Raw genomic sequence first — 27,793 nt, 5'->3', positions numbered from 1 at the left:
TACCTAATCTGTAAAGTGAGTAGGGAACCTTTTATCTCATATAATCAAGAGCCTGGCAAGTTTAGGAAATGTATCAAGGAGAGCAGGAAGGACACAGGAGGGCAGAGAGGGTGCCCTAGGCTGCCTCGGCCCTGGATGAAGTTCAGGATAGACCATCCGTATTCCCACTACTCAGAGGCACGTGCCGGGCACGGGCGACGTGGTATGCAGTAAGAACGTAAAGCCTGTCTTTTGGGAAGACAAGGAGCAGGAGTTGGGTGCGGGAGACAGGAACGCCTGCCGGGGTTCTGTGGCGAGCATGTCTATGAAGATCAGCGGGAGACAGCAGGTTAGAAACGGTGTTCCTCACTTTACGTGTCAGACACGAAACGCAGGCAATGAGACATCAGGAGGCAGCAGGGTAACAAGAGGCGTGTTTATTACATTTTCCTAGTAGGTCAATTGGGAACATTGCTGCTGAAATGCAAGTTACAACTCAAAGGACACTGGGAATAATTAGGATACATATTGAGCATTTTCAGAGGTCAGCTTCCGTATCTTGATCACTAAATGCAAAGATTCTTCAGAAGAACAGTCCCTTACCCTACATGTGGAAGGAGAAGAGAAAGATGCCACGATGATGAAATCTATCAAAGTAACCGGAAAGCATTTTAAAAGTCAATTTGGTGCACATTAATTGACATAAAAAACAAATGAATTTGTAGTGAACACTTCTATAAAAATTCACATCTGAACTAGGATGCTATGAAAAAGAAAGCACGTCAGGAAGCTGTCCCAACTAAGTGACTGCATGTGACATCTGGCTTCTTTTCTATCTCAGTATTTAGAAGGGAAATCCTCAACTGCTTGACCTGCATCTGAAGACACGGGATTCCTGCTGCAGGGATTCTTTCTCCCCAGCTAGTTAGAGTTCCACTATGAAACCACGATAAACTACAGGTGGAAAGGAGGCGGCCTGCACCCCAGGACAAGTCACAGCTCACTGCCTCCACCACATACCAAAGACATGTCCTGAGTATGTCTCAGGGAAAGAAAGTGGTAATTACAGTGACTAAAAAAAGTGTTTTTTTTTTTAAACACAAAAATTATTTTGAGAAAAAGAGTGGAATGAAACAGGCATTGGGGAATAAAGGAGAAGGATGCTATTAATAAGAACTGAGGGTGAGCTCATGCTGGGAGGGTCCTAAGGTTTATTTAACCTTGGTGGACAACAGGTCTACCCGAAAAATGATCCTAAGACGTGTAGCCTCAACCACTCCACCAACTAGAGAGAAAACTACGCTCTGTGGGTCACGTTCTAGGACTTACAGACCCTCAAGTCTCACAATCACTTGATACCATTTTTGCCACACCGTGCAATAAAGCCAAACCTTCCTGAGAGAAACGGCAGAGCGGCGACACAGACACTCCCGCCTGGGGGGCCTGCCCGCCGCCTGGCCCTGCCCCGCGGCCCCGCAGAGCCCCAGGTCTCCGCTGGAGACCGCGGGCTCCCATACCGCTCCGCGGGCGAGGACCAAGCCCGCTCACGGAGGCAACGCAGGAGTCCCGAGTCCGGAATGCCAGCGACCTAGGGGACGCCCCTCTCACTCCTCTTGAGGACCACGGCGGGGCCCCCGGGAGCTGAGCAGCACTGAGGCCTTCTTTCTACCCCTGGGCATCGGCCAAGAAGCACGCCCCCCGCGGCGGAAGGCTGCCTCCGGACGGACGCTCTTGGCGGCTGTGGCTTTCCTAGCAGTCTGCAGGGACCGACTCTGACAACCCCGTCCACACTAACACTGCCGGGCCTGACACCTCCTGTCACTCCGGGGAGGGCGGGGCGGGGCAGGAAGCGTGATGAGCGAGCACTTTACAAGGGACACGGGAGCACTACTCTGAGAACCGAGACAGCAATGCACCCTACATCATCATGCTGGAAACGGAAAAACCAGACAGAAATTAAATGGAGGGTTCTTTTTTCTGAAATCTTTTATAGGACAGAAACCTTAGCTCATGTCTTCTGGTCCCATCATCTTCCACTGAGCTGCACCTAAAACACAAAGAACAAGTAACAAGCAACTTTGTTTTTTTTTTTTTTTTTTTAAAGAACGCGTAACAGTTTTGAAGGCATAAGATGAACTGTTTCTAGTGGAAGTTAACTTACTTAAATAAGTATACAAAACGAAGCCATGAAAAGTCACCAGAAACATACAAATGTTAACTACTTTGAGTGACACTCTGTGGGAAACACTCGACTGTGCAGCACGTCTCCGTCCGCCGGAGCGAACACGGTGGGAAAGCGCTACGCTTAGTTCCGGCAGGAGAGCTGCGCCGTGAGCCTTGCTTACAAGGCCTCACCGCCCGAGGCGAGCACGCTGGCGCCCACGTCGGCTTTTAGGGCTAAACCACACGGAGAGGGGGGCACAGAGTCAGAGCTGGCCTAGGATGGCATCTGCACCTTCCGGGCTGCAGGTCATTTCATGCCTTTAAATGGAGCAAAACCCACCAGAAGGAGGCTGCTACTCTGATTTTCCATTCTTGAATGCACCAAAACGTGCATGCGTGTTGTACTTAGGTGCCTGGGTGAATAAAAAAATCCCATTTACAATTTTAAAATAGTATGTTAACCTCTAAAAATCTGATTCTTTTCCACACGCCTCAGGGAGACAAGCATTGATTTTACCACCCAAACAGAAAAGATTACATTTCTGAAAATTCTCTGCTACCATGTTAAAAAAGTTACTACTCCCTTTGTGTTGCAAAACCAAACTGATTGACATGACTTTGATTTAAACTGTTGCTAAATGTTTATCTACACATGCTGTCAGAAATAACCTTGTTAAGAAGGTGCAGCTGGTGTCTCAGCAAATCAGACCCTGGAGAAGGCGGTGAGTGGCCTGTGCCCCGTCTCCTTTTCTCTTTCCGCACCATCAGAAGGAAAAGTGAGAAAACAGCAGAAACATTAGTTAAATCCTGGACGCTACCCCACAACCTACAGGAACTACCTCACTACACTGAAAGCTGACAATACTGGTAGAATTTTTTGATGACATAATTAGGATCCTAATTATTAATAAAATTATACATTTCTGGTTAGGTTACACCTTTAGCGAGTAATTCTTTCAGTTAAAGAATTAAAGGAAGAAACGCAAGGTTGCTTTTCATTCTACGTGGTTTACCTGACTTACCAGCACTGAAGACAAAAACTTTTAAAAATGGCTACCAATGCCTTGTTCACAAAAGACTTTATTATCTAGTGATGCATACTGATAACATACAGAAATCTGCATGGTCCACGCACATGCAGCAGAACAATCTTCACTTTACAGTAAGTGAGGGTCAACTGTTTTATGCAGTAGACAACACTTTAAAGTCACATCCTTAAAGAAAAGCTTCATTTTACAAAAGAAATAAAAGGTAAAGAAGCAATTACCGCTTTTAAAAAGCAGCTGCTTTGTTCAAGAGTGGAAGGTTTATGCCTGTATTGAAAGACAACATGATCACAAATAATGAAAACAATGAACAAATGAAAAACACTTTTTACCATAAAGCATACACTTTCAAAATGACATACAAATAGTTAAAAATTTCATTACGTTGTCTATCTAGCTTTTAAATATGAGGACTTCCAGAATTAGGCCTCAACATGTGTTATCAGTAAAGGGAACTACGCACTGTTTCTGTCACTAGGAACTGTATTTAACAAAATGTGTATAAAGTCTATAGCAAGTTGATTTAAAAAAAGGAAAGTTGCTAAGAAACAGTACACTGAAGGCGCTCTATCCATCAAGCGCATTCTCTTCAAATTGCAAATGTGATGAACAGAACAGAAACTGTAACTACTCCACAGTTGTGATGCCAAAAAATAAAACAAGAGCAGCTCTCACACATGCGGGGAATTCTGCCACAACGCTAGCGCCCCTCATTTGCCAACTGTCCCGGTAAAGTAACATCTGACACAGCGGGGTGTTGATGGTCCAGCTTACCTTCAGTGTACTGAGTGCTGCAGAGAACCTGCTTTAAAAGAGGAGGCCGTCCCTGCAGGCAGGCTCAAGAAGGAACAGGCCCTCCGGCACTGACTACACCCAGGGCATGCTGCTGTGCCCGCACACACACACCTAGGAAAACGTGAATATAAATAGCATTTATGCTGGCCACTTCATCTGAAGCCCAAAATGAAGCCAAGTTTGCTAAAGTAAATCAACCACCCATATTACTACTCATTTTATAACAGGTGCTTTTGTCTTTTATGTGAACTGCAACCATTTACATTAGCACTGTAATTCTGTGCAGTCTTGGCGATTAAAACAGTTCTACAGTGAGATTTCACATAAGACACAAAACAGATTAACTAACATTTCTAAAAGAAATATCACCCTTGGTGTTAATTCAAATATATCATGCTTCCTCAAATTTGCTGGAGAAATATTTATAAGTTTATATACATTAATAAACTGCTGTGAAATTTCTTCAGTCTTTGTATTTAGTTACTCAAACCCTTGGAGCTTCTTCATCTCAGTTAAATCTTCTCCTGGATGAAGGCGTGCTGCAGGGCCTGGTTGATGCTAATCCGCTTAGCCGGGTCCAACATGAGGATCTGGTCCAACAAGTCCTTCAGCTGGTGTACTTTTTTACGTTGGTCTTCAGGAAGTCGCTGGCACCCAATCAAGTCAGCCAACAGGTCCTTAGTTGGATTAATGGTGCTCATGACAGTAACTTTCTCCTACAAATAATTTTTTAAATGTGTATCTCTAAATAAATTACTAGACACATATATCCTAAAAACTTAAATGAAAAAGGTCAACCCCAAGTTAGCCATGATGGCTTTTTTAAACATGGTTCTGTAATTTTATAAAAAGATCAGAGTAAGAACAGAAAGGAATTCTGCGAGAATTCAAAATCACAGCTGGTGCGTGAACACAAGCATGGGGTCTGCAATAGCACACGCCCACCGGCCTACCACCAGGCGTGGAGTGGCTCGTCCATGGAGTCGCAAGGAGGGGGACGTCCCCCACTGGGGACAGCAGGCTCTCTGAGGAATTAAGTGCAGTATTCTATAGGTAAGAGGTGCCAGGGAAGAATTTTTAATCAGGGAGAGTAACACGATCAGATTTGTTTTTAGATCTGAAGCAGCAGGGAAGCTGAATGTGAAGCCAGACCAAGAAAGTGATCCAAGGAAGGAGAAAAATGCCTAAATATGATAAACTCATGCTAGGCAAACTTTTTTACATCTCTTCATCTTTCTATAACCTGATGTGTCTTATTCAGAAATCGGTCAACAGGAACAGGAATTATTTTTAGTGTTTTAAAATAGTCACAGCTCCTAGACCATCCAACACTCAATCCATCCATGAACTGTAAGATAATCATTTAAGGCAGCACACCCAAAAGACACTTACCCTCTCGGTTACTTTATCAACTTCTATGTACATGAAGTTGAGGTTTTGATCAAAATGTTGGTCTTTAAATACGCCTTTCCGAATCATCTGGCAATAAAACAAAAGTTGGATGTTGAGCTCTTACAAAACAGTCTGATCTACCGATAACCTAATATATAAGTCACAAATATTACTATTAGTCTCTCTGGGTTTGTTTACTTATTTGAAAATGATCTCAGATTCCTTGCTCTTGAGAAAATAACATATTTGGAAAAAATATAAATGATGTACCTAAAACTACTTAATAACATGAAATTAATTTTCCCAGGCAGTGAGTTAAATAAACCCATTACAATATCAAGTTGTACTTTCATTATTCAAAACTGAAGACTAAACAAAGACTTAAACCAGCTGTTCTTAGATAGGAAAAACATTATACAATTGGGGCCTTGTCTCTTGGCAGTTTAAGAAACCTCAGGACATTTAAAAACGTTATGTTCTAGTAACAGCCCTGAAATGACACCAGGTCAGACCTCATTAAAGCAAAAACCAACATAACTAACTTCTGTCTTAAAACAAGTTCAACACAAGAGAATCTGAATAGAACCTAAGAAGATGTCATTTCATGTGACTTTTCTTGGCACCTTTTTCTTTGCCGAGCAGCGTCCAACCTTGAATAAACAGAGTGCCCGCGAGTCCTGCTTCCGATAGCCGCCTGTTCTTCCCTGAGGACCAGCTCCTTCCTCTAACTCCGTCCAACCTAACCAGCACCTGGTTCCCACCGCACCGTCACCAGTATAGGCGTGAGCTCCAGGAGCATTGCTGCTGCTCTGCCCATCACCCAGGGGCAGGCGGTGGGACAAGGGAAGGCTACGGAGACGTGGGAACAGCCCCGTCCTCTCCCCCCCCCCGCCCCAATGCAGCCCCGCCCTAAACACCCTGCTGCTTAATTCAGGAGGGAAAGAAACGCACAAGGACAGACGTCAGGTAGGGAAAGGAAGATGGGATTCTCTCATCCTGTCCTGGGAGCTCTTGGCTGCTTAGACCCACTAATTTAAGCACCGGAAATGAGAAAGAGCTCAGGAATCAGAATAGCCAGCTATCTGCCTCTCAGAAATTGGTCTACAGTCACTAGGGGTGAGTGTCAGCCACCCACAAATCTACAGGATGGTACGGCTAAGACCTTAAAAACAAGTTCACCCAAACATCCTACCTTATTTGGCATCTTTCCTTTGAGATCCATGGCGAGCTTCAACATGTGGTTATTGGTTTTGCCAGGAAATAAAATTTTTCCAGTATAGAGTTCATATAAGGTGCAACCTACAGACCACATATCTATACCATAGTCATAGCTTTTACCTATAACTGAAAACATAATAGAAGTTTTAGTATACAATGATACTATCAACCAACTACTATTTATTTCCATCAGCAGGGGCATTAATTTAACTTGGACACTATAACCGTTATAATAATACTTCACACTTTGGCATTAGTTTCTTGTTCATTCCCACTAATTCTTAACAGGGACTCTTAAAAACCTTAACAAATGAGGGCATGGGGAAGGAACTGGAGAGGCAGGAAAAGTATATAGTTCTTCTATCTTTTCATTTCACCTTTTGTGGAGGGGCTAACCAGCCTCAGCTCAGCCAAGGCAAAAGAGGAGAAAACCACACAGGTCCCAGACAAGCCATGAATAGGACGTGATGACCAGACCAGAATCATGAGGGCAGTCTTCTAAATCCGAGGCCTTCCACGCCTGTTTGCGACTGCTGCCACAACTAACTACGTCACCCCACCGGAGGAGGACACAGGGCTCCTCTCCTTAGCAACGACTCAGGCGCTTGCTCAAGCGCGACAGCAAACGGTGCTCAGCGAGCCCGGTGCTTCCACCGCCCACGACGGCCCAGGTCAGGAGCACTGGAGGAAACTTACTGATTTCAGGAGCGCGGTAAAATCTACTGACAAGGTAAGGCGTTATGTCATTATCCGCAACATGTGAGGCTGACCCAAAGTCGCAGAGCTTTAGTATAGTTTTTGATTCATTAACCTGCAAAACATTTTATCAGGGATGTTTGACTCAGGCCAGGAATAATTAAGACATAATCATAAAAATAATTGGCTTTGAGAAGTTATTTCCAATACTGGGAACAAAGTCACTCATTTAAAAATTCCTTTCCTAATTATTTTATAATTCAATTTCCTAATTATGAATAATTAAGAGCTATAGTATTCTAATTAGTGAAAGAACTTTCTTCAACGAGGAAATAAGGGATAATACCAAGTGAATTTAATTTTAACCAATGCTACTTAGAAAAGGTTGGAGTAGTGAGAGAAAGCACTGAAGCCAAGTAAAACCCCCCAGAAAACCCGGACACAGTCACGTTATTACTTAAAGGAACATGAAGACGGTCACTGAAAGAGAGATTTTGGACTTAACTTTCGTTTGCCAGAAAATTATGATGGCAATGAAAGCAGAGGATTCAGATTAAATGTGGACAAAAACAGAATAGAAACATTCTTCATCTGAAGCTGTTAGACCATCCCAAACTTAGCACTCAAGTCTTAAAAAAATTAAATCCCTTAAGTATAAAGAAAGCATTAGTCAAGAAGATGTTAGATACATCTGGCAAGACTGATAAACGTGAACACTCTCAGTCATCGGCTCCTCTTCCCTCTGCAGACACTTCCACACACACAGTGACAGGGACATCTGCTGGGAAAGGCTGGAGGCGCTCCCGTGCCTGCGGCCATCCTGAGTCAGGAGCGTGTTCGGGGTTAACAAGTGGAGGTAAGTCACATTCCAGAGTCCCTTCCCCCCTTCAAAAGAGACACACACAAATTCCGAGTTGGGACTTGAACTTGGCCTCTTGTTCCCACCCCACAGAAACCCAACACTTTAAATAAACAGCCCCGGGCCATTCCCGGGCCATCTTAGAGCCTGGTCAGTGGGGGACTGGCCCACTACAGGTGACGTCCACAGAACTGAGAGCAATAGAAATGGTCAACCACCAGGCTTCACCCGGGGAAATCGGGAGAAGAGATCTTCACATGGGAAGTGCTTCAACGTCCTTAAACATAAACTGCATTCAGCTATTTAACGATGCAGTTTCAACAATCACTGACAAAAACCCCGGGGCCACTTTCAGAGGAAGTTCGGGTGGACGGAGGGCCTTCTCCAGCAGCTGGGGACCCACACCCGGGCACCCCTCATCCACTGGCCCTCAGGGAGCCTAGCGCACTACTCTGTCAGACCGACAGTGGAAATCCTGGGCTAAAAGCTTGGGGTTTTCATTAACAAGCAGCTGCACATGGTCTCTGATATTTATTTTCTCCTCCTTAGGAAGAATGCCAAACTGTCTGAAATCCACGTGAAAACCTATAGTAGTTAAGCACTAACTCAAAGATAAATGAAGTTTTAAAGACAAGCGGTTGAGACAATGGCAAATGTCTTATTATTTAACCTCCAAGTGGTTACAGAGATGTTCACTGTGTGATTACTTTTGACTGGCACGTAGTTAATGCATTCTTTGATATGGATGGTGTATTTTGTAATTCAAAAAAAGAGAAGAAAATTGGGGTAAAAGTCAATAATGAAGTTGATTAGGCAAGACTACAACTCATAGTGTACCTACCATATTACTGAGAATACTCATCACTTCAAACCCCAAGTTACCTTAGAGATGCAATACCTTATATACTCAGACCAAAGATAACAAAATGGAACGCCTCAATAAAGTGGTAGTCTGGAAGGAAACAGTCTAAGATATTTAAATAGAAAAACGGAAATCTGAACTAAGCGCTAAGTTACTGATAAGGAGTTTGAAACACACTTTAAAGGGATCTTTCTTTAAACATGTGGAATGTGCTATGGGCAGACAAGCTACAATTACCCAACCGTGAACATGCCCTCGACTCTTGACAGCATGACCAGGGCGGAGGAAGGGCTGGGGAGGGAAGGGGTGTGTGTGGAGCAAGCACCTGGGATGAGGTTTCAGAACCACACACTGGGAAACCTGACCTCCACACCAGAAGCCACGCGATGGGAGAGGCACGCCTTCCACACAAGGCCCAACCACAGCTGGGCTTTCCCGGGCGTGGCCCCCGAAGCCACAGCTGCCGCAGAGTCAAGAACAAAAGACGAGGATTATTCCTGGGCACCCTAAACTCAACTCGACGCATCCACTTCAGAGAGGGCGACTCCCTTAAACGTCCCTCGCTCCATGAAACGAAACAACAAAGGAAGGCAGTGCTTTGGCGAGCACGCCTTACTAGAGCAGGGCCGGCCCGCAACACGGCTGCTCCGACGCCAGAGGAAGCCCACAGGGCTGCATCAGGGAGCCCTCAGCACCGGGGGACTCGAAACCCACTGACCAGCTGGAGAGGTCTGGGCCAGCAGCCTACTTCCTCTCTCTTCATATTTCACTCTAACACTTCATGGCCCAATTTCCAAAGAGTGCAAAACTGGTCAAGTCATTTGTAATGGGTAATTAACACACAGAATGACTCTTGGAAGATGTAATTTCTAGGACACAGTGGTAATTATGTTACAGAAGGAGCTGCACGGACGAACAAGGCCGTCTGATCGCTTGACTTACCAAGATATTGTCTGGCTTGATATCTGCATGGAGGATATTGCATCTTTTAAGGAGTTTCAGAGCCAAGAACAACTGCTGACTATAGGATCGGACAGCCTTAATATGAAGGCCAACATCCTTACCGTATTTTTTTAACACCTCTCGTAAATTCATACTTTTAGGAAAGAAAAAAAAAACAAAAACAAAATCAGAGGTTAAAATGAAAAATGGAAATTTAAAAAAGCAAAAACATTTTCAAGCATAAAGTAAAATCAATTCAGAATATGAAATACACTGAAAACACTGTTCAAGAATCCCCCCGCCCACCGCCCAAATGTTTGACAAATCATTCCACACTGAAATGAGAGTGTATGAACTGTGTGCACACAACCCAGCTTCCAAAACGAAGAGAAGGGAAGACACACAGGGCTGAAATTCCCACTGACCCTGAACGGGCAGTGACACGAGCACAAGGACTCCAAGGCGGAAATCACATTCCTCCTCCATGACTCCCGTTCCTGTTCACTCTGGCTTAGTCTTTCCTTGAAGTATTTACCTTTCAGGGAACTCTGCTGAGCTAAAGGCCACACACGGTGAGCCTGTGACACAGTACACAGCCAACTGCTGTTCACACATTAACGACTGCCAAGATGCTAACTTTTCACCACAGTTAAAAGACAAACGCCAGAGCCAACTGGAAAAAAACATCAAACACCCAGAAAACTGGTCACAGAATTTGTTTGAACTGAGGATGGCGAGATGAGGAAGCCGCACTTTCAGGGTCATGTCCAGGTTCAGGCGTCGTACCTTAGAGGCTCAAACACCAGGCACAGGTGCTGCTTGTGATAAAAATGTCTGAAGAGTCGCAAACAATGAAACTTGTCATCAGGGTCAGCATCATTCAGTTTTTTCAAGAATTCTAATTCTTTTAAGCCAGTTTTTTGCCTGAAATGAAAAAGAAAATTAGGTCAAAACTGGACACATCAAGAATTTAGGAAAACTAAATAATGTGTATTTATTTAGTGATGTGTTAAGTTTTTTTTAAGTACTAACAAACAATCTATTGAGGAAGGAAAAGTCTCCACGTCCCTCACACAATACTTCCCGCTTGGCCAAATACTGTTTTCATGGAGCTAATTTCCAAAGTAATCAGTGAACAAAACAGAAACACCGAGCCACAAACCCACCTTGCTTGAAGGGAAATCAACCTGGCACATTTTATCTCAAGATGCCTCGATGCAAATATCATCCGCTACAATTCTAGTTACAGTTTGACAACAGGCCATATTTTAAAGCTAGTGTCTGTGACACAGAAGCTGAGGACTTCCACTGAAATGCCCTTCTCAGCCCAGGGCAGCCCAGGCCTCCGCGCAAGCCTCGGCGCTTCTTCCCAGCTCCTAAACCGACGCTGAGCTGACGCGAGCGCAGCTCAGTGTGTCGCATGGGCTGTGCTAAAGCAGGGTGGCCATGACCTCACTGCTCATAGAGAGAAAAGGCGACAGAGAAAAGACACGAAGGATTCCTAGCCCTGAGTTTTCAGCTTTTGCAGGCCATACGGTTCGTGACAAGACAGCTAAGCAACATGACCCTGTGAATTTGCACCTCTGGTCTCGGGCTTATGACAGTCACAGTCAAGATCAACCCTAAGACAAGGGCAGAGAGGAACAGACTAAGCGGACAGGGGTTCACACTGCAGGTACTGAAAAGAACTGAATACATCAGTCGACAGTTCCAAGGTGTCATATGTAACAACAAGTGACTATGCATTAAATACCCACACAGAGCTGCTCTGCCGTTTTCTAACCCCCAGACTGCCCTGGACCGCTGTCGCTGTTTACAAACAAGCCTGCTTGCGAGCGCCTGTGCTGAGCCAGTTTCGCAGCCCCCTCGACTCACATGAGCTCGTTGTTTCTGATGATCTTCACGGCCACCTCCTGGTTGGCCCTCGCGTTATCCCTCGCTCGGACCACGTTACTGAACACACCTTGACCCGTGTAGCCGTACACATTGTAACGCTTATCCAAGACTTCACCTATGTTCACACCTAAAAAGGTAAACTGAAACATTAGAATTCTGACAATACATTAATGAACAAAAGTATGACCCACATCAGAAATCAAAAGGCAGGAGACACAGCGTGTTAGCAGCCTGCCACATCTCGCCGGTGTGCTTGGCGTCCTGGACCCCAGAGGCCCAAGGCCTCGCCTCCTCACTACGAGCCGGAAGCTGCAGGCCTCCGAGCACCACACAAGTCTCTGCTCCCCCGGCAGGTGCCGACGCCCCTGACCCTGAGGAGGCAGCGCCGTGGTCGCTGCAGTCCGGCATGACCGGCACCCCCTCCCTCCGGAGGATTACCTGAGGCCTGACAGTAACGGAACAGACTTAAGGTGCACGTCGGGTCTCGCTGCACTTCAGTCTGCGAGGCTCCTGGGCGGCCGCACAGGCAGACGCGGCTGCGAGCGGTGCCGCGCTCTCAAGTGACGGCACTGGGGCGTGACCTCCAGAGTCCTCCCAAGCAGGACGGCATGGAGCCACACGTTACAGAGTATCACGATAAACTCTGAAATGGTAAGGACTGTGAACTTACGGTAATAGCCTTCTGCATCAGTCCAGTTATCCCTGAGGTTGGGATTCTCTTTGAAATCTTTTCCGATGCCAGCAGCTCGCAGACGCGCACTCTGAAATTAAGGGAGTCACACGGCTATTTACCCCCAGTTTAGGCAGACATTTAAAGCACTTCCTTTAAACTTTGACGAGAAGATTTTATGCAAAGGTAAATAAACTCTTACTATGACTCACACAAATGCAACACAACAGAAGCATGATCCCCCAGTCTCTTGTGTCACAGCAATGCTCAGGGGAAGGTTAACCTCACCTCCCCGTTCCCCCTCCCGCCCTATTCAGGGAGCACCCTGTCTCCTCCCATCTCCAAATGAAATGTCACCAGCTGCACCAGAAGAGCACCTGGTGCTTCTGAAGACATTTCCTTATGCGTCACTCCCCAGGACCCGGAAGACCCTTCACATCCAAGCAAATGAAGGGTGCCAATACTTCAGCTGCCTCAGAATCACTTCGTCCTCTCCTAACCCGTCTCCCGTGTGCGTGGCCCACACTGTAGATGCAACTTGTCACCGAAGCCGGTCACTGGTGTCTGCGGGGTCCTGAACACTACTTACTGCTCACCGCAGTCCATTTGTAATCTCCCTGTTGGACGTTCTCTGTTTCTATGTGTGTGTCCCCACTTCCCTTCAAAGCCTCCATATGTCTCATGTCTCCTAAATTTATGATGGAAATGGTCTGCTACTTTTGAGACCATTTCTCAAGGGAAAAAACTGATAAAATGTTTAAAAGAAAATATTTCTTAACCCAGTCCTTATAACATTCCCAGTTCTTCAATGAATTCCATTAAGCTCCAAATCCTAAGTTTCCAATCGCCCACAATACAGAAGCCCAGAGTGGACTCTAGGCCTGAAAATTACTCATGTCACCTGGTCCCCCCAACCGCAACACAAAGATGTCTGTAAATCGAAAAAAAGCACTGTTTAAAAAGAAAATAACTACACATCTAAGTCATTTTGTATTTAACTTATATGAAGCCCTCTGATTCCTTTTTTCTCACTCAGTTCAGTTCAGTGGCTCAGTCGTGTCCGACTCCTTGCAACCCCATGAACCGCAGCACGCCAGGCCTCTGTCCATCACCAACTCCCGGAGTCCACCCAAACCCATGTCCATCGAGTCGGTGATGCCATCCAACCATCTCATCCTCTGTCATCCCCTTCTCCTCCTGCCCCCAATCTTTCCCAGCTAGGTATGTACATACCACCAAAACACATATTTGCTATATGTACTTATTTTAACAATTATGTTTTTTCTTTTTTTTATTTTTATTTTAACAATTATGTTTTTATGACTAAAAATACTCACATCAAAATAGGCAGCAAACATATCATCAGATTCTGTAAACATATCAGGTGCCAACAGCTTCTTCTGAGATGAACCTGAATGGAAATTAGCATTAGTATTTGGAAAATGGAGAGATACAAACTGAAACACAAATAATAAATCAATGGAAAAATCACTAACAGCAATTCAAACTTTTTCCTCTTTTGTGTCAGTTTTTCATTAATACCCAACTTAATATCACTTTATAACCCAAGATATACAAAGCTACCCACTTTTTACTGAGAATGCCATTTCAGAAAGGTGAAAAACCTAATATCGATACTTTCACTAACACTGAACTAATATGCTAATAACTAAGTAACAACTGGACTTGCCAGGTGGCTCAGTGGTTAAAGAAACCACCTGTCAATGCAGGAGACTGGAGTTCGATCTCTGGGTTTGGAAGATCCCCTGGAGAGGAATGGACTACTTGCTCCAATATTCTTGCCTGGAGAATCCCATGGACAGAGGAGCCTGGTGGGCTATAGTCCATGGGGTTGCACAGAGTTGGACATGGCTGAGCACATACAAGTAACTATTATATACTACAAGGAAAGCTCCTCTTTAAATCGCCAATTCATACCTCAAGAGGTTAAACCCCATATCCAGATTTTGATTCAAACCAAAGAACTATAGACATGAGATATTTAAAAATCATCAATTTTACCAAGTGTAAGTAATGTTTTTTTTCAGAAGCCTTATCTAACAGACATACAAACTAGACTTTCCCCAGGTGAAATTAATCATGGCTTGGATTTGCTTTCAAATGCTCTAGCGCAGAACCAAAGGTACTGAACACGTATGGAGGACCCAGTGTGAGCTCCGGTCACGGTCACGAGGACACTCACCGGAGCACTCTCAACACTGCACTCCTGTCCCCTTCGGTGCCCCCGCCCCAAACAACCTCTCCTCTGCGGGAAGTGACAGAGCTAACAACTCGGGGGAAAAAAGCATAGTTGAAACAGAAATCTAACTCACTCACCATTATTCTGTTCAACGGTCATCAGATTATGCTTGGCTTTGACCGAGGCCTCAAACGTGTCGACGTTCTCTCGCTCGTACTCCTTGACGTCGGCAGCCACGCGCTCCAGGATGTCGTCAGGAGAAGGGGAGCGGGAGCGGGTGCTGCTCTGGGGGCTGCTGGGCTCCGACGGCACCGACATGTTGCTGTCATCAGCAAGGTATTTGTATTTCTGTAGTCACAACACAGAGCATTATCGTCACCGATCTGGGGGAACTGCACTGAAAACTTAAGTGTCAAATAATGCTAAAAAAAAATGAAAGATATTGATGCCTCAACTGAATTAGATCCACAATCCCTTATATGTAATTCCAAATCCACAAAACTGTGGAAGGTTTCTATGTTTGGTGCACATTCATTAGGTGGTAGAATCTGACCTGAAGACGTGACTCTCTGAATGTTCCCAGTGTGAACACAAAGTGTCTCACAGCAAAACGCTCCCAGTGTCTGATAATGGGGTGCTGCGCTCGCCCCTACTCAGGGGCTAAGTAAGATACATGTATGCACCACATTACCTTTCTAAAATTCACATATTTCTCAGTTCTGAAGCACATCTGGCCCAAAAGGTTGGAGATAAGGGATTGTGGACCTGGGTAAGAACAGAAAAAGATTCAACCAAGTCTTCAGGGGTATCCAGTAACTGTTCAGTACCACTTTCTGCAGTGCCCCAGGGAGGGAAGTCGCCTCTGGAATTCCAGTTACACCCCAAGTACGCTGGTAATTCGTTCTGCCCTTTGCTCTGAGGTGCTGTGGTTGCTCCAAGTTCACACAAGCTGCTACAACTATCCTATCCTTTTCTTCTCTGCTGTCCTCCCTACAGCACCCAAGCATCTTTCGTGCCTTCCAGAATTCTTCTCTCAACTCCACCCTCACCTCCTGTCATACGGTGGTGAGAGAAGGCACTTTACGAGGATGGCCGTGCTCGCAGGGCCCCGTGGCCAGGCCTCCTCTCGCGACGGCCAAGGAGAGCTGGCCGCCTTCTGCGCAGCTCATCACCCAAGGCCTACGTGACACCCTTTCCCGCCTGACTCCTGCATCACTCGGCTTTCAAGGAGTCTTAACTTTATTGAGACGTTCCATTTAAACATGCACATCTGTATTAGAAAATTTACCATTTTTACTAGGCATTAAAGAAAAATCTTTCTCAAAAAAAAAAAAAAAAGAAAAATCTTTCTCATGTATAACAGGCTATAATATATACAATGTTTATGCTAAAGGAAATTCTTCCAAGTTATACTCATTTATGAGGGCTCTCCTGTTTATTGACATTAAAAAAAAAAGCAAGCACACTCCAAAGTTTGTCTTACAAAAGAGCTTTATGCAGGAATCCTATGTATACAAAAAGGTAACTATTTCAATTTTATTAAGAAACTATCCTTTTCTCATGACCTATTCAAGTGCTCTACTAACACTTAATTGTTAAAGTAAAAATCCTTAATTTTGTTAAAATAATGGTTATTTAAGGACTGTTGATCAAAATGTTACTAAAATCAATACCTGAACGATGGCCTGTCTTTGTATTCTTCTCTGTTCTATCAAGGCTTCTTCATCTTCCTCCTCAACATCGAAGTCTTCAAGGCTTAGAAAAAGTTACATCCATACATGTTAATTCCAAACATCCTTAGAGAGTCCAAAACTATAACTTGCATACGTTAAAAAAAATAAAAGCTGGAAAATGTAGGTCATCAGTAAGTTTGAACAGAAACCTTAAGCCACCTTACTCTATCCTTGCTTTTAAACTATCCTGGCTTGGAACCCCAGCAAGTAAATTTAACCTTCTATGTCTCCTTTTTCTCCTCACCTACTTCACTGCACACAGACTGGAAACAAAGGAAAGATCCTTAAGCTTAAAAGTCATCACCAGCTGTGATCAACACTGTAGACGGAAATTAAAGACTTCCAAGTCACTCTGTGTTTGTCTAATTTGCAGACAGGAAGTTACAGGCCAGCTCCCTTCTTACTTGTCATCAGATGACGATTCCTGCTCGACCTTCATTCCTTCAGAAAGACTTCCTTTAAATTTGTCTTCCTTGACTTTGCTTCTGCTCCTACGTCTGCGCCCACCCCGTGATCGAGACCGCCTTCTCAGGCGTGATCTGCTCCTCCGACCTCTGTCCCTATTGGAGGAGAACAGAGAGATATCATACATATAAAAGGTCAATTACAGTTAGTGTGCTGGGGTATGGGTATTACAGGAACTCTCTGTACTTTTCTAAAGCTCAATTTTGTTATACATCCAAAACTGTTCTAAAAATCCAGTCTTTAAGGGGCCCACGGAAATGTTTTAATGAACACTGATTTAAGTTTAAAGCAAAACTCAAAAATCTGTGTGTGTGAAACATCACATGCTGGACAGGAAAACGACATGGCATCACAGCTACAATTTTCCAGAGAAAACTGGTTGTTAAGAAAACCTACCCACTGAGCTTCAAAAGCTTGTCTGATGGATCAGAGGGGAGTCTTTACCTTCTCCGAGGAGACCTGCTTCTTCTTCTGGGAGACCGGCTCCGTCTGAGGGGGGAACGGGACCTCCTCCTAACAGGAGATCTACTGGCTCGTCTTCGAGCTGGAGACCACCTACTGATCGGGCTGGCATCCTTGGACCTTTCCCGCCTACTGAGGATGTCCTCTCGAGGTCGTGTTCTTAAGGGGACCAGATAGAGGTTCAGAGAAGAATAAATCAAGTCAGAATAAGCGAATTTCACCTACATATAAAGAACACTTTAAGAAAGGGCACAGTAACCTAAAGATTGCAAACACAGAATAATGTTTTGTAACAAAAACTCAGATGACGACAATAACATTTTGGTGTTATGGTCGACACACAATAGAAGGTCTATTTCCTCTGGTCTTGCAATTTGAAGAATTATTAAAGATTATTTATATTGTTATTTATTTATCCTGCTTATCTGATTCTCATTTTAGATAAAACTTGCCCAAATAAGGAATAATATTCCATTTCCTTGATTTGAGGACTGTTTTCTTTCTAAATTGTTGACAATTTTTTGCAATTAAGAGCCTAATTTTTAATGTATCAATTAAGAATAAAATCCCTTTACAATCAACATTAACCTTGGAAGAGAGGAACTATAGCTAAGAGTTAAGAGAAAATGCCAGTCCACCAAGTCATGGAAGTAAATACTGGTATAACTAATCTGGCAGGAAATATGGCCGTGTCTTTCTGAAATGTAAACAGACGTAATCTCAGACTGTGTAATTCCACTTCTATGAAACTACCCTAAAAAAGGCTTTACACAGACTCAATGGATATCTCTGCACACAACTGTGAAAAACTGGAACCAACCTCAATTTTCATCAGTCTCAACAAGGGAATAGTTAAATACATTATGATACATCCACAATGTGAAGTACCATGTTGTTATTATGTAACAAACAATCCTTATATACTGCCACACAGTGTTTGATGAGAAAAGAAAACCGCGGCTAACATGAATGGTATGAATCCTATTTTTAAGAAGTATCCTGTGCACAGAGAAGGGCCTGAAGAGAGACTGCTGTCTCAGGAGTGGTGGCAGAGGAGGGATAGACACGGTGAGTTTACAGGCTTCCTGCAGGATTTAAACGTCTCTTTAATTAGCATGCATTTCTTCTGTAAACTAACACCAAAAACTTGTTTCAAATATTCAACTCTAGTCCCTTAATGAACTCATAAGAATTTCCTTTTCAAACTGAAAGCAACTGAAAGAAAACAGGATCCTTAAGAAGAGATATTAAGATAGTAACACTGTCTCCATGCAGAGCTACAGCCAGGGGACCATTCCATCACTTAGAAGTAAAGAATCAACAGTAGCTCTTATGAGAATTGCCTTCTTGAAGCTTCTCAAAACACAGGATAATTTAAACTTCAACATCAATTCATATTTATACCCATACACAGTAGATGGCTAGGGATTCATGAAGTTATGAGACAAGAATTGGTGGATCAAATGTACTATGTAAATATGAATTATTTTTATTTTGACTGATTAAAAAAATCATTTTAAGAGCTCCTACGTTTTTCAACAGTTGAGACTACAGGTATATGAGTTAATAACAAAAAAATTTCCCATTTTCAATTGTATTTTGGGGACCAAAAAAACCAACTGTAGTTCCACCTCTATTGTTAGGATTCAAAATCACACCAGTTCAAAAGAACAGACAGGTCACAATCCTTAAACTGATACCACCATTTTTAAAAATTCCAGCCCACACTATTCAAAGAACAATCCCTGCTCTAGAAACACCTTTCCCATAAAATGCGTAGACTCAGACTTATCAAACAAATTACTTGGATTTTAAGGTGCGATTCTGCACATTAGATACTAAATTAAGAACTCAGAAAAAAAAAGTAAGTTCAACATTTAAAAACCACCTACAGTCAAAATACTGACAGAAGCAAACTTAACATAGTTAGCAGACAGGACAGGATTATATCAAACACTATAAAACTCTTTATCACCTCCGTTTTTATCGTCCACAAGTTTTAGCTTCTCCACTGAAATCTGCTGCAATGGTAGGAACCACCATGGCTCTGAAATCAAGTTACCTTGGGGAAGAGAGGCGTCTCCTTTCAGGCTCCCTGCGTTTTCTTTCCAAGGACCGGCTCTTGGCTCTCCTGCCAGGAGACAGGGTTCGAGAAGGTGACTTGCTCTGTTTAGACCTCCTGTCATTCAAGAGTGGGGATCGACTTCTTCTTGACTTATCACGCTGTTTCGGAGACAAACTTCTTCTTTTGGGACTGCGACCAGGTCTTCTACTGGGTGACCTGTTTTCTTTCCCAGAGGAAGCATCTTTAGAGGGAGACTTGACTGGCTTCTTCTCTTTATCGGCTTCAGACCGTTTTGATTTTCTCTCTTTGGACCGTGACCTTCTGTCTTTGGATTTACCTCTCAAGTCGATTGGGGATCTAGATTTCTTGCCTCGATCACGACTTCTACTTTCATTTATAACAGGGGATTTTTTCCTATCCTTTGACTTAGTTTTATCTTCGACTTTAACCTTGTCATCGACAGGAGATCTGGCCTTCCCAACCTTCTCTTGAGAGCGCCGTCTAAGGGTGGGCGACTTGGACTTTCTGGCTTCATCTTGAGACTTACTTCTTTTGGAGGGACTTTTCGACTTTTTCCTCTCCTTTGACTTGCTCCTCGCTGCCTTCTCTTTAACTATTTCAACACCTCCCTTACTTTTCTTTTTATCAGACCTATGTCTAGTCCGTTCTTTGGATCTGCTTTTACTTCGCTTTTTTGTACTATTTTTATTGTCCACAAGTTCAAGTTTCCCCTTCGTACTTGAAGATCTAGTACTAGACCTATTTCCATTTCTTGCCTTTTCGTGGATCTCCCCCTCTTCTTCAGAGCCGGACTCATAACCTTGTAATATGAGGCCCATCCCAGATTGGACCTTTCCTTCCATTAACTCATTATCGAGTTCAGCTTTAATCAAGGCTCTCTGCTTCTCCAAGTCTTCCAGCAAAGCTAAATCATCAAGTTTAGTTCTTTTTGCTGGAGACATACCTTCTTTGTCAGAAGCATCAATGACCTCTTTTCTTTTGTGTTTCTTATGTTTATGCTTATGTTTATGCTTTTTATCCTTGTCTTCTTCTGAAGAATGTTTATGTTTCTTATGTTTACTTCTGTGTTTATGTTTCTTTTTCTTATGACGACTGTGCTTATTTTGAGACTGGTCTTCTGATACTTCTCCATTTTCTTCATTAACACTCTTTTCAGAATTAGCATCTTCCATCCTATAAATATATCAAACACATTTAAAAGACACATAACTTAGGGAGCATTCAGTTGTAACAAAATAGCAATGATAAAATATATCTCGATGTGATATAATAAGCCAGCCACTGAAATATTTTATTTCAAATGTATATGGCAAGAACTGAGTTGAACAGTGATTTAACTTTATTTCTCATGGCTGAACTCAAATACTGAAAGTATTACAGGAAATACATAACAGGGGAGGTTAACATAATTATACTTAGTAGAAAAAGGAAATTCAAACCAGTAGTTTTGTGCAGTAAGTTAACAATGACTTTCTTAAACAGTCACTCAGTAACTTGGTTTTTAAACCAGCCTTTCCCATACCACTCCACATTAATGAAACCTGCCCATTCTTTCCCCATAAAATATTCATAACGACATACATTGGGACAGTAATCTCTTTCCCCATTTGGAATTGAGAAAAAAACACACACACATTTAAATCTCTGCAGCCAACACAGAGCTTTACCCAGAGTCATTCTGGGTCCATAAGCGGCAAGTGGCCACCATGTGCCACAGCAGCACGCCCCTCTCTGGGCAGCGTGATGAGATCGCCGCGCCATCCTGCCCTGGGCCCTCCCACGGACGCCGTCTGCTCCTGACATCTAACCAGCCGCATCCTCAAGGCTGAGGCTCCAGGGTCACCGGAAGCAGTCGATCCTCCTTCTGATATCCGGTAAGAATGATATGGATTATTTTGTTCAAGTCCTCCAAATTCTCCTGTACTTCTAATAAGTTTAATATTTGTACCATATACTACAAAGAGCTCCTTGCAAGCTAAGAATTAACGAGTCTATTCAATCTCTTTTAACATTTAGAAGAAAATCACCTACACATAATGTAGGCATTAAATCAGGCAGCAGGAAAATAAGAATCTCTTGCTTCTCTTAAGGAAACTTCCAGTGGAAAAGAATCACATGCCACACTGGAGAACGACAATGATAAGGACCTGAGTAAGGGCATTATGGGAACGCCAACAGATCACTTTAAATCGTTTTGAAATGGTCAAGGAAAGTATCTTGTGGATCACAGAAAAACCCAAGTGATTTGTTCAGCAGGGACTTTGGGGAAGAGAAGTTTATCAACAAGGTATTTATTTGGATTAAAAAATAGGCTGAGCAACACTGACCTGTAGAATGAGTATGAAATTAACCAGAAAGGTTAAGGGGTATTTTAGAAAAAGGAAAAAAGATCAGTGTTGCCAGGGTGTCAACCCTGGGGAAGAGACTGGTCTAATGGAAGCCAGGTTCTCAGGTGGACGGGTTCCAGGAGACGGAGAGATACAGCCCAGGACCCTGGAGCTCAGAGCTGAGAGAGCGGAGAGGCCCAGGAACCACGGTCAGGCTGCCCAACAGACGGCCCCCAGCCTGGTCTCAGTCTTCAGTAAACCTGGCGGGGCCGGGGCACGACACAGCGGAGGATGCTTGAAAAGTTACTGGCTCACAGTAGTGACGGGCCGTGGAGAACACGCACCCACCACGGGGCAAGAACTTAGAACCTGGGGTGTCAGACCGCCAATGCCCTCTTCTGGCACCGTGGACTGTGGGGAAGGAGAAAGCATGAGGGAGCTGCAGCGGAAGCCGTGCCCTCAGCTGAGTCAGGCCTCAGTCTGGCCCGACTTCTCTCTAACGGAGTATAAGAGGACACAGGATAAATAGTGTTCTGGGACCATCAAATTGTCTCAAAGACTTGGAAAAAGACAGTGTACCCAACAACATGGCTCTATTAGGAGCTGGGGGGACATCAGAGATTTAAGGTGAAAATACAAAGGCACTTCAGCTCCATTCCTTGTTTAGGCTACAACCTCATACAGGTAACTGTCTCCCTTCCCTAGACTCTCCCATCCTATAATCCAGAAGGTGAGATATCAGTCAATTTTTCTTAACCTTGACTTACAGCAGGAAAGTGTGAGATAAATAGAACCAGGCTAATTCAAGATATAGAGATAGGCAGGGAGAACCTTTATGAAGGTTGAGAATGATTTTCAGGTATATAAAAATCTAAGTGCCCAAAGTACAAAATTCCAGTCAGTAAGCTAGAACTCACTCTAAAGACCCTCTAGGAAAGCCCCAGAACACGAACAACTGGGTGGTGAAGTCTCCAGAGCCAGGCTGCAGGGGCTTAAGTCCCGGTTCCACTGCTGACTAGCTGCGTGGCCTCAGTGAGTGTAAGCTTAGTGGAGAAAGGAACAGTACCCACCTTCGAGCACATGGCGAGGACCGCACAGTTAACACGTCCAGCTCCAAAGGCCCAGCACAAACCTTGTGCCCAAAGTCAGGCGTGCTTATTGTTCAGACACTGGGCAGATTGACTCCCCGTGGCACTGGGGAGCTGCCCACGGACACTCAGAACAACACTTTAAAGAGCAAGGGTCCTGATCAAACTGCCTTGTTCCGATGCTGCCTGCAACAACGATACCCTCAGTGTGCCCTCAGACAGCTACTCCCATGGCTCAGTTTCCTCCACTGTAAAAGCTGGGCAAACACCACTTCTGACAAACCACAGGTATGTCACTGCAATGAGTTCATACATATAAAAGCAGTCGCACCAAGTGCTCAAGATGTGCTGTCTCTGCCCGTGTCCCCACAACAGATGTGACGTCACATTCAAGGAGGTGGACGGGCCTCATCTGAGGGCATGCGCACATCCAGCTGCTGAGAAGGCTGGTGCTACAGTTGACGTCAGAGCTCTTGCTTCTGCTTGAAGATGCTTTTTAAAACATCAGGTCACCGTCACCCCTGAGAGAAAACTGATTACTGTTTCCTGCCTCATTCACAGTAAAAACCTGAACCCTCCACAAGACCTGTAGCATCAGCCCAACCTCCCTTCAGCCGAGCCTGCTGCCCCCTACAGCCCACGGCTCTCCTCCCCCGCCACGTAAGGGGCTGGGCGCTCCACCGGAAGTACACAGTGCTGGTCCCCTCACCTACCTCAGGTCTTGGCTCAAGTTCCACTTTCTCAGTCAAGTTTCCCTGACCAGCTCACTTGAACTGCAACCCGCACCCTCTCACAAACACACTCCCTTTCCCCCTTCACCATCCTCCACCCAGCACAACTCCTGTTTGTGTCCTCCTATTATAAGATAAGCCCTGCAAGCAGGATCTTAATCTGTTTAGCTCACTGCTCCATCCCTGAGGCCCAGAAGATGATTTAACCCTGAGTGGATACTCAGTAAGTACTTCTGTGTCAAGGGAATGATTCACAGAGTAACACAGTTGGCTCGGTGCTAAAGAATCATCTGCCAGTGCAGGAGATGCAAGACATGTGGGTTTGACCCCTGGGTTTGGAAGATCCCCTGGAGGAGGGCATGGCAACCTGCTCCAGGCTTCTTGCTGGAGAATCCTAGGGACAGAGGAGCCTGGCAGGCCACGGGGTCACAGAAGGGTCAAGACACGACTGAGCAACTAAACAACGTATGAAATGGCATCACTGACCACAGCTGGTCCACACTGTCTGTGTACACTCTCAGCTCTTGAAGGGGAACACTTTCTTTTTGGCTCACTTACGCCTCCAGCACATACGCCTATTTCTTGACCACAATACCCTCAAAAGATTTAAATTTAATCACCTCCCCACAGAAAAATCTGCTCTTCTAACCCTTTTCCAACGCTACTTATAATTTACAAGTTTTCCAATGCATTTCAAATCCAAATACTGAACGGTTTACTTTCAGAGGAAGTAATTTCCTTCAACAGAAAACTCAGCATCTAAAGTTTCCGAGAATCAAGATCAAAGTGCCCAAAGTTACTACAGTCATTCCCAGGAGTAATCCCAGTTTTCACTGTAACTTAATGAATGTTAATTCAAGAAATAATGACCAGGTTACTAATAAAATGCCACCTAAGTGCCTTAGGGCCGGCCAGCTTAACCTTAACTCCAGAGTTCTCCCACATTGGGGTTAGGCAGAGAGCAGACCCCCAGCCTCTTCTGTTGATCTCTTAAAGCAAATTCCAAAGAAAATAACTGAAGTCTGACAGATACATCAGGAAAACTTGCACTCGATGCATCAGTGACACCCATGACACCCATAAACGTCCTTGTGCCAGTCACTTAATTTAGGCTCATTAACAACAACTTTTCTTCTAAAGCTTTAGGAAAAGGTTTCTTGTAAAGAAACCTGATTACCTTCTTGGACGATTTACATTTTGCAAACTAACACTACACATTCAGTAGGTATATTTCTATACCAAACTGGTCTACAACAGGTTTGTCATAAACCAGTACTTATTGAGAGCTGAGTAACATCCTTCAAATCTCATTTGGAAGGGAAGCTGCACTCGGAGTGCAGACAGCATGGTAGGGTCAAACAGTATTTACTCATATGTTAGGTTATTTCATCCTTCAAACAACCCAGAGCCTTGGGGCATCTGGCACAATAAAAATAGCCATGGAACAACTTTAAAATAAAGTGACCAATTACCAACCACTAGTATTATTTTAACTTCCCTCTTCACATATTTTCTTTTCAAAGAGTATTCCTCATAACATCTTATATGAGAGGCATTCAATTCATGCTTTGGAGCTGGGGGGCAATGGGGAGCAAAGTGAATGCCACCGCTTTCGACAAGGAAAATAATGATAAGTGAGCCTGTTTCTCTAACGAGTGAGACTACTCTAATAAAGAATTAATGTAGATGTAAAGATAAGGACGGATTCAAAAGATCAATTAGTCTCAAAAGGAACCATTCCACTCCCACTCCTTCCAAATGGGATATTAAATTCCAAAGTGTTGGAACTATCATATCATAAAAATGGACCTTTCTGGGATACAGGAAATAAAAAAAAATTATTTCAAATGTTAAAGGCTATTAATATTTTTAATAAAAGGAGCTACAACGTAGAGTGAGAGACCAGAAGCACGCTAGTTAGAAGCAGGGCCCCACAACAGGGCTGCCTGGATGTCAACCCCACACCTGTCACTTAGCATGACCCTGGGCAAGCTAACTTAATTTCTCTGTGCTTCCAGTTTCTCAACTGTAAAATGTGGGGAGTGTCAGGACCAACTCCACAGGGTTGTCATAAAGACTGAATGAGGTAGTCTTTGCTCAGTACCTGGTCTGGGTAAGTTCAAGTAAGTCAATGCATGTAAAAATTTAAATGCTTAAAACTAAGAAAAAAGACTGAGCTAAAGATATCAACAAACTTAAAAGCCACTAAGAAGCATTCAGAGAGCTTTACTTTTTCAAAATATTCCACTTGGAGTAGATTCCATGTAACTGTGAACTCCTCAGCCTGTCTTCAAAAAAAACCTACTCAGACACTGCATTTCAGCATTCCCTGTGGGCAGCCAACATGGTACTTGCTTTCCTAGTAAACTGTCATTTTCTACATTAAAACGTTTCAAATAAGTGAAAGTGGAACACATATAGATGGAACAGTCTGTGTGTACCGTGTGTGTGTGTGTGTGTGTGTGTGTGTGTGTAGGTGCAATAAATCTCAGTGCCATTCATACTGTGTGTGTGTGTGTGTGTGTGTGTGTGTGTGTGTGTAGGTGCAATAAATCTCAGTGCCATTCATACTGTAGGAGCCTAAATAAATATTATTATTAAATCTCGTGTTATTTGAGTATCTAAATAAACATGGTTGCATCTCTCCTGAAAAGGAATCTAAACCGTCCCTGAAATCAAATTAATGGAGATAATACTATAGAACTTTAAACACATTACTAGAAAAATCAGCTGCATAGCCTAAGATTTTCATAAGATCTTCTCATGAAGCCCGGAACAAGGCCTCACTGTGAACTCCGTGAAAAACAAAAAGAGGCAAAGTCTACCTAAAACTTCAGAACCCACCTGCCCTCTTTTAAGTCAAACTGTGAAGATAACAGAGCAGCTTTTAGAGTCCCTAAACGAAAAACTTCTGGTAACTCTCTCTGCCTAGATGAGCAAAGCAAATCCGCGAGCGGTCCGACACTGGACGCACAGCGGTGAAGCGACGGGCCGGCTGGGGAGGTGCAAAGATTTCTCCTCTTGTCAGTCCAAAGTTGCTGGGAGACTACCTCTACCTCTTTCTTAAGACTGCGGGAAACAAATCAGATAATGAGGATGCAAGCCAAAAAAAAAAAAAAGGCGCTACAAAAATACTGTCTTAAAATGCATTCTCTCTCTTAGGTTCCTGAGCTTTCCTAGCAAATACACGGAAAACAGAATACACTGCTCTCAGTTAAGGGAAGGGTTACCCTACCGATGCGGTCCACTCGGCCGCATCGATGCTTTACGTTAGCTTCATTACAGACACGAAGCGCTCGGGTTTGCAAGTAGCTGACCATTCCCACTCCTTATTTCACTGGGGCTCCCAGAGAAGCGCTGTAAACTCGGGCCAAAACCCCTAGGCCTCAGAACCGAGCACTTGGTCTTACTTTTGCCTCGAGTTTGCGAACCGGGAGACCAGCTGCACTAGGCAGAGAAGGAGAAAACACCAAGGGGACTCTGGGGCCGAGAGCACCGGGCGGGAAGGAGGGAGCACCCCACCAGCCGCCAACCGAGGCTCCGAGCGATGATGGAGGGCGCGCCCGGCGCCACTCTGCTCCCGGCCCCAAAGACTGACACCGGCGGCGGCGCGGGAGCCGCCTGCGGAGAGGAGCGCTCGGGGCTCGCCGCCACGCGGGCTGCTCCGGAAGACCCGCTCGTCGCCTCAGAGGCGGGGAGGCGCGCCCGCGCCGCGGCCTCGCGCTCGAGATCCATAGAGGCCGCTCGCGCCCTCGCCTCCCCGGGCAACGCCGCTGCGGGCCCCGGCGGCCCTCGACCCAACAGCCGGGGCCTCCAGGCGGGCGGAGCGCCGAGGCCGCCCTCCCGCGCCCCCACGGCGCCGCGCTGGAGGCAAAGTTTGGCCGCGACCGCTGGGCCGCGAACTTTCCCGCCCGCTCGCCCGCCCGGGCGGCGCTCAGCCCGTCCCTTCTCGGCCCGCCCCTGGCGCCGGCCCTCCGCGCCCCCGGACTACTTACTCTGGCTGTTCCCGCAGCGACGGCGCCTCCGCGGCGGCCATCTTGAACTTCCTGACTCCTCGGCGGCGGTGGCGGCGGCTCCGCGGCCGGCGGAAACCAGGGGAGGCGGAGGAAGAGGGAACGGGGCCGTCGCGCATGTGCCGACAGCGTCGGGACCCGTGGAGCTCGGCGTCGCTCGAAAAATCCGG

General features: G+C 44.8%; 1 protein-coding gene across 7 annotated transcripts; it reads right to left on the bottom strand.

Annotated features, from left to right (window-relative positions):
• Positions 1-401: 401 nt before the first annotated feature.
• Positions 402-27,793, bottom strand: PRPF4B (pre-mRNA processing factor 4B). Of its 7 annotated transcripts, XR_006265970.1 has the most exons (20): positions 27,606-27,793; positions 19,441-20,637; positions 17,361-17,537; positions 16,856-17,011; positions 16,392-16,473; positions 14,856-15,066; positions 13,856-13,929; positions 12,519-12,609; positions 11,828-11,975; positions 10,739-10,876; positions 9,953-10,106; positions 7,290-7,404; positions 6,568-6,719; positions 5,376-5,462; positions 4,422-4,699; positions 3,963-4,094; positions 3,410-3,455; positions 2,812-2,894; positions 1,982-2,026; positions 402-583 (listed from the first exon to the last, which is right to left on the bottom strand). XR_006265970.1 is itself a non-coding variant. In XM_043449678.1 (15 exons), the coding sequence occupies exons 1-15, from the start codon at positions 27,740-27,742 to the stop codon at positions 4,496-4,498; spliced, it is 3,123 nt and encodes a 1,040-aa protein (XP_043305613.1). In that variant the 5' UTR covers positions 27,743-27,793; the 3' UTR covers positions 402-4,495. The 7 variants fall into 7 exon arrangements, 1 of the variants encoding a protein (XP_043305613.1); XR_006265974.1 differs by having other exon boundaries at positions 3,963-4,699; XR_006265972.1 differs by having other exon boundaries at positions 402-2,026; positions 3,963-4,699.

This window comes from Cervus canadensis, chromosome 28, assembly GCF_019320065.1.
Source record: "Cervus canadensis isolate Bull #8, Minnesota chromosome 28, ASM1932006v1, whole genome shotgun sequence".
Lineage (NCBI taxonomy): Eukaryota > Metazoa > Chordata > Mammalia > Artiodactyla > Cervidae > Cervus > Cervus canadensis.
The sequence above is the reverse complement of the archived record's forward strand: the minus strand, read 5'-3'. Positions and strand labels throughout refer to the sequence as shown.

Excerpts from the sequence above, each read along its gene's own strand:
- PRPF4B (XM_043449678.1), bottom strand. The coding sequence starts at position 27,742 with ATGCGCGACGGCCCCGTTCCCTCTTCCTCCGCCTCCCCTGGTTTCCGC. Across the intron at positions 17,538-19,440 it reads AGACGCCTCTCTTCCCCAAG|AACACGACCTCGAGAGGACA; the intron begins GTAACTTGATTT and ends GGTCCCCTTAAG. Across the intron at positions 6,720-7,289 it reads TTACCGCGCTCCTGAAATCA|TTATAGGTAAAAGCTATGAC; the intron begins GTAAGTTTCCTC and ends TTATGTTTTCAG.